The sequence below is a fragment of the Populus nigra genome, chromosome 3 (assembly GCF_951802175.1).
Source record: "Populus nigra chromosome 3, ddPopNigr1.1, whole genome shotgun sequence".
In the NCBI taxonomy this organism is placed as follows: Eukaryota; Viridiplantae; Streptophyta; class Magnoliopsida; order Malpighiales; family Salicaceae; genus Populus; species Populus nigra.
Window position 1 is genome coordinate 11,614,969 of NC_084854.1, and position 5,823 is coordinate 11,620,791.

At 37.5% G+C, this 5,823-nt stretch overlaps 1 protein-coding gene across 1 annotated transcript; it reads right to left on the reverse strand.

Annotated features, from left to right (window-relative positions):
• Window positions 1–783: 783 nt before the first annotated feature.
• Window positions 784–3,098, reverse strand: LOC133690128 (uncharacterized protein At5g01610). Its single transcript, XM_062110324.1, has 2 exons — window positions 2,510–3,098; window positions 784–1,189 (listed from the first exon to the last, which is right to left on the reverse strand). Exon 1 carries the CDS (start codon window positions 2,965–2,967, stop codon window positions 2,515–2,517), a length of 453 nt encoding a protein of 150 aa, XP_061966308.1. The 5' UTR covers window positions 2,968–3,098; the 3' UTR covers window positions 784–1,189; window positions 2,510–2,514.
• Between the last annotated feature and the right edge of the window lie 2,725 nt (window positions 3,099–5,823).

Consider the following 5,823-nt stretch of genomic DNA (forward strand, 5'->3'; position numbering starts at 1 on the left):
CTTCCCCAGCTGCCATGAGTTGTAATGCTCTTCAATGACGCTCATTGATGTTCTTAATTTATAAGCTCACGTGTAGGAAGGGGGCCATCACAAAGGAACTCAATTCAACCAGTATATATTAGTTCCAATTTCCAAATGAGACATCGGTACGGAGAGCTTGCTATTTATCCGGACCAGAGGAGAGCCTATCATTTATCAGTCGTTAGCTTAGGGATGGTCTAGCAGTAATGGCTCTGTACCCCATCTTGGACTACCAATCTATTTTTTCCCGCAATGGTCATCTGCAGGGATCATGCATGAACTTCACTGACAACTCTTTTCCTCCATCAATCTTTCATAATCACCATCAATCTTTCATAATCACACTAATACTTACATCGGAAGTCCGGACACGACCACAGAGGCTCTAATATCTTTTGATCGGACTCACCAACAACGCCATTTGAAAGGGTATTTTCATTTAGGAACACCATTTGATAAAAAAAATATTGGCCGAATAGAAGAATTTTTTTTTTTATGAAATAACACACTTTGATACATATTGCAATTGAAAAAAATAAAACATTTAAAGTTATCAACTTGATCATTAAATTAAAGTTCACATATTTACTTAAGGTTTTTATTACTCAACTAGGGTTACATTTGCTTGATTTAATAATAGAGACAACCTTAATATACAAGGGTTTTTCCTTCTAAAATTTTAATATTTAACTCCTTCATTCTTCAAACTTTCCTCCCCATTACTCAATCATGGTCACAATGTCACCAGGTATTCCTATCAAGTAGGTGAAACGAAATAACATTTCAAGATGTGAGCATGAGAGCAAAGGTACAAATCAGAATTTCAACTACATAGTAGATACAGAAAATAGTAATTTCAAAAGAGAGTTGCTATATGACAGACTACAGTCTTGAGAATTGACTGCAAATAGGAGCTTAGCATTCAAATCCGTGGGCATATAAACAGATACAAACATTGAATCAACACAAACGGTTTCAATCCTTGTAGTCTAGACTCTAGAATACAAGTGCCTCATAATTTATGGGATTTGCTGAGTGCCTCCAGCCCATAAAGTAAAAATACCACATAACGTGTTAAATGGAACCGTGCGAAGGAGAAAAAGGAAGCACTTCAATTAGCAATGTGCAACCCACCTTGAGAGAGAAGGAAAACGAAACACCTAAGAATCTGCCCAACAAAAACAACACATCAGTTCACTGTTTTCTGCAACTCTGCCACAACACAAGAATATCTGAAGACAAATCATGCAAGGCGAATAATTGATATTTGATAGAATTCTATTCCCAAGTGACAGTAACTAGAAAACTAATATATGGACAAGCATGGCTCCCAACTTGGTGAAAGGGGATTTCTAGCCCGAAGAAATCTCATCAGTATGGGTGCAACAAGATGTCCTTTCTACAGTAGATTTTACTGAATCAACATTAAACCTTCTCCTCCACTGTCATTGCTCCTGGTATTTTTGGTCTAGAGCAATTCAACGGTACGAAGTTTCAACCAGAATCTCTTAAAGATTTGTACCGTCAATGGCTATACAACTCAGGGAGGTTAGTTTTCTCTGCAACCTTGTGGACTGGCAAAAAATAATCTCTTGTTCAATGGCGTGCAACCGAATTGAGCATCTCCTTCTCAATTCGGTTGTATAGAATTTCAGCTTGGATTCAAGCCATACAAGAGAGTTTCACATATACAGTGTATGCTTTGACTAAAGGATCATACGGTATTAAATTGTGGACCAAACCTGCTAAGAAGCACATGTTACTATGGTCTGATTTTTAGCTTCAACCCTTGTACTTAATCTTAGTTAGTCATAATCTATATGACTGACTTTCTTTTATTAACAATACTCCCTCTCATTTATCAGAAAAAAAATGATGGAAGAACATTGGTATTTGTCTTAAAGGTGCACGTTGTTGTAGTGATGTTCACAAAGCAGGAAAAATTGACACCCAAGACCGGCTTCAGTACATAATTTATCCTTGTTTAGCTTCCAGCTCAAATGGACTTAAAAAAGACAGGGTTTGTTAACCGAATTCTGCATAGAACAAACGAGACTTTGGATATGATAGATCAATAATTCAAGATTGAGTTCAGAAGTCCAAACATACATGTTTTAAAACTTCATCAAAATTCAACAAGCCCTTCAATAAACGGCCTAGCAGCATTCTCCAGAAAAAGAAAAGAAGGCCTAGCCAAAAATTCAAGCTAATTTACCTGAATAAATTTAATCTACCTTTTAATATGTCAGCTACAACTTGAACGAATAATTGCAGAACTCATTTGCTTGAACTTAAAATATTTAATCATGTACATAATATAGAATATGACTAATCCCATAATTTATAGTTTCTTTTCAATTTTCCTCAACTGGAAATTAATATACCCGATTACAAATATTAAATTATAATTTAATCCAGGCAGAAGTGATTAAAGGAATATCGATTAAACTAAAAAAAAAAAAAATGAAAAACAATGTAAAGGGAAAACCTTTTTTAAGAAGAAGAGTGTTTGCCCTCACACTGAGGACTCTCATCAAAATTCTTGGAAGGATATTTAGCAGTAATCATCCCAACTTCAAAAACCAAATTGTCTCCACTAGAACTAATTCCCGTTATCGACCACCATTTAAAAAAAGCCCGAACCCGGATCCCATCCAGTTCCGCGATCCGACCCTCAACAATCTTCCCACTAACCCTTTTGGAGTACGTGGCTAAGTAATTGTCAGGAGGGAGCGTTATCTTACACGCGCCACCAAGATCGACGGAGAATTTGCCAGAAGTCTGGTTGAAAGTGTAGTTTTTTACGGAGGAAGGGAGGAGCCCGATTGGGAAGCCGTAGTTTGTGAGCTCGGTGTGGGCGGCAGTTGGGGGTTTCTGTTTTTCTGATTGAGAGGTAAAGGTGATTGGTAGGAGGATGAGAGAGATGAGAAAGAAAAGCTTGGTCATTATGATTTTTTAATCTTTTTGGATTGATTTTATATTTTGAAGGTTTTGGGTGCTAGATCAGAGATTTTCTTTTCTTTTCCTGTTGGATTGTTGGTTAAGAGGAAGAAGATAAACGAAAAGGATGTCGTCATGGATGATATTTGACCACGTAAACCGGTAACAACGCGTCACTTTTTGGTGGTGTTTTGGTATTATAGTAATATTTGATTTTAAAATATTTTAAAATTTACTTTTTATATTATTATGTTAAAATGATTTAAAAAAATAAAATAAAAAATATTTTTTAAAAAAAACATGGCCGAGCTACAATAAAGCTTCATTATTGTTAAAGATATGCCAACTCTCAACTTCGAGTTTTTTTTTTTCGCTGTAACAAACTCGAATAAAAGCTTTGATAAATGAAATTTTATAAAATTTTGAACAAACTTTAATAACAAAGATTAAATGATGTAAACCTCGTGATTGGAGTCCCCCTTCATGCGGATCATACTACATTGTTGCGAAAAAGGCTTAGTTACGCAAGAGTTTGCATTGAGATAGATGCTTCGAAGATATTGGTTAAGGAATATGATCTTCGCTGTCCAAATGGGTTATTCATAACAATTTCAGCTGAGTACGAATGGATACCGTCGAAGTGCAGTAATTGCAATGTCTTTAGACACACCACAACGCTATGTGCTACTAATAACATTGATAATCTTAAAGTGGTGGCAAAGGGTAAGAGGAATCTAGGAGCTATAAACTCTAAATCTGCGGATAACAAGCAGAATCAGTTTCAGTGGCAGGTAGTTGGTAAACGAAACAAGGGTTCTGTGAGTGGGGAGAATGCTCCCTTGGCATCTAAAGTGGGTAATTGTAATGAGAATGGTTGTTCAACATCTGGTATACATATGTCTGATTATAATATGAATGATCATGCGACATCAGATGTGCGCAATGCTGCTTGTCATGAAAATGAAAATCCTTCCTCTCCTCTTGTCTTGAAGAGTTTACGAGAAGACATGAAACATGAGCAAGGGGCTGCAAGTACTGCTTTAGATCAAGATATGGACGCAATGGGAGGTGATACAGATGGGGAACGAACCGATAAGGAGTTAACGTCAACGATCTTGACAACCCCTCAAACCCTGAATTCCACCGAAAGGGAAACTATTAATCAGTTAGCTATTAAGGCTAGAGACTCTCTAGAGAAAAAGAAAATGGGTTCAAAAGCCTCTTCAAAGAAGAATAAGAAATCTAGCTCTTCTCCAGGAGGCACGTCAAGGTAATCTTTGTGTTGCTATTTGTACTCCTCTCTATTTTCCTATGATTATTGGATGTTGGAATATTAGAGGTTTGAATGATCCTATAAAGCATTCAGAATTGCGTCGGCTCATCCATCAAGAGAGGATATCTCTTTTTGGTCTGGTTGAAACTTGAGTTAAAGACAAGAATAAAGATAATGTTTCTCAACTTCTTCTGTGTTCTTGGTCCTTCTTGTATAATTATGATTTCTCTTGTCGTTGTCGTATTTGGGTTTGTTGGAATGCTGATACGGTGAAGGTGGATGTTTTCGGAATGTCAGACCAGGCTATTCATGTTTCTGTCACTATATTAGCTACCAATATCAGTTTCAATACTTCAATTATTTATGGAGACAATAATGCTTCCTTACGTGAGGCATTATGGTCTGATATAGTGAGTCGTAGTGATGGATGGGAGTCAACCCCGTGGATTCTTATGGGTGACTTTAATGCTATCCACAACCAGTCGGACAGGTTAGGAGGGTCTACTACGTGGGCTGGTACTATGGACAGATTGGATACATGTATTCGAGAAGCGAAAGTAGATGATCTTCGGTATTCAGGTATGCATTATACTTGGTCGAACCAATGTCCTGAGAATCTGATTTTGCGGAAACTAGATAGAGTGCTTGTCAATGAGCAGTGGAATCTGAATTTCCTATTATCGGAAGCGAGATTTTTGCCTTCGGGTATGTCAGACCATTCTCCTATGGTGGTAAGGGTTATTGGCAATGATCAGAACATAAAGAAACCATTCAGATTCTTCGATATGTGGATGGATTATGACGAGTTCATGCCTTTGGTGAAGAAGGTATGGGATCAGAATTCGAGGGGTTGTCCAATGTATCAGCTGTGTTGCAAACTAAGAAAGCTAAAGCAGGAATTGAAACTTTTCAATATGACTCACTTCTCCAACATTTCAGACAGAGTTAAAGATGCAAAAAACGAAATGGATAAGGCTCAACAGGCTCTGCATACAGCGCATGAGAATCCAATTTTGTGTATGCGAGAAAGGGATGTTGTTCGTAAATACGCTTCTACCATCAGGGCTGAAGAGAGTTTTTTCAAACAGAAGGCAAGGATACAATGGCTTAGCTTGGGGGATCAGAATACTAGCTACTTTCACAAATCAGTAAATGGAAGACATAATAGAAATAAGCTTCTATCACTTACAAGGGAGGATGGAGAGGTTGTCGAAGGACACGAGGCAGTCAAATCAGAAGTAATTGCATACTTCCATCGTATGTTAGGAGTGGATCAGATGCCTAGGGTTCTGAACGAGGAAGTGATGGAATCAGCAATTAACTTAAAACTGTCCTCAACGCAACAGCAAGTACTCGCACAAGATGTAACAAGGGAGGAGATTAAGCATGCTATGTTTAGTTTGAAGAACAACAAAGCCCCTGGTCCGGATGGCTTTAACGCAGGTTTCTTCAAAAGAATGTGGCACATAGTTGGGGAAGATGTAATCAACGCTGTTAGATCCTTCTTTCAGACTCGTAGAATGCTTAAAGAAATGAATGCTACATCCATTTCCCTTATTCCTAAAGTTGCTAATCCTATAAGGTTGACA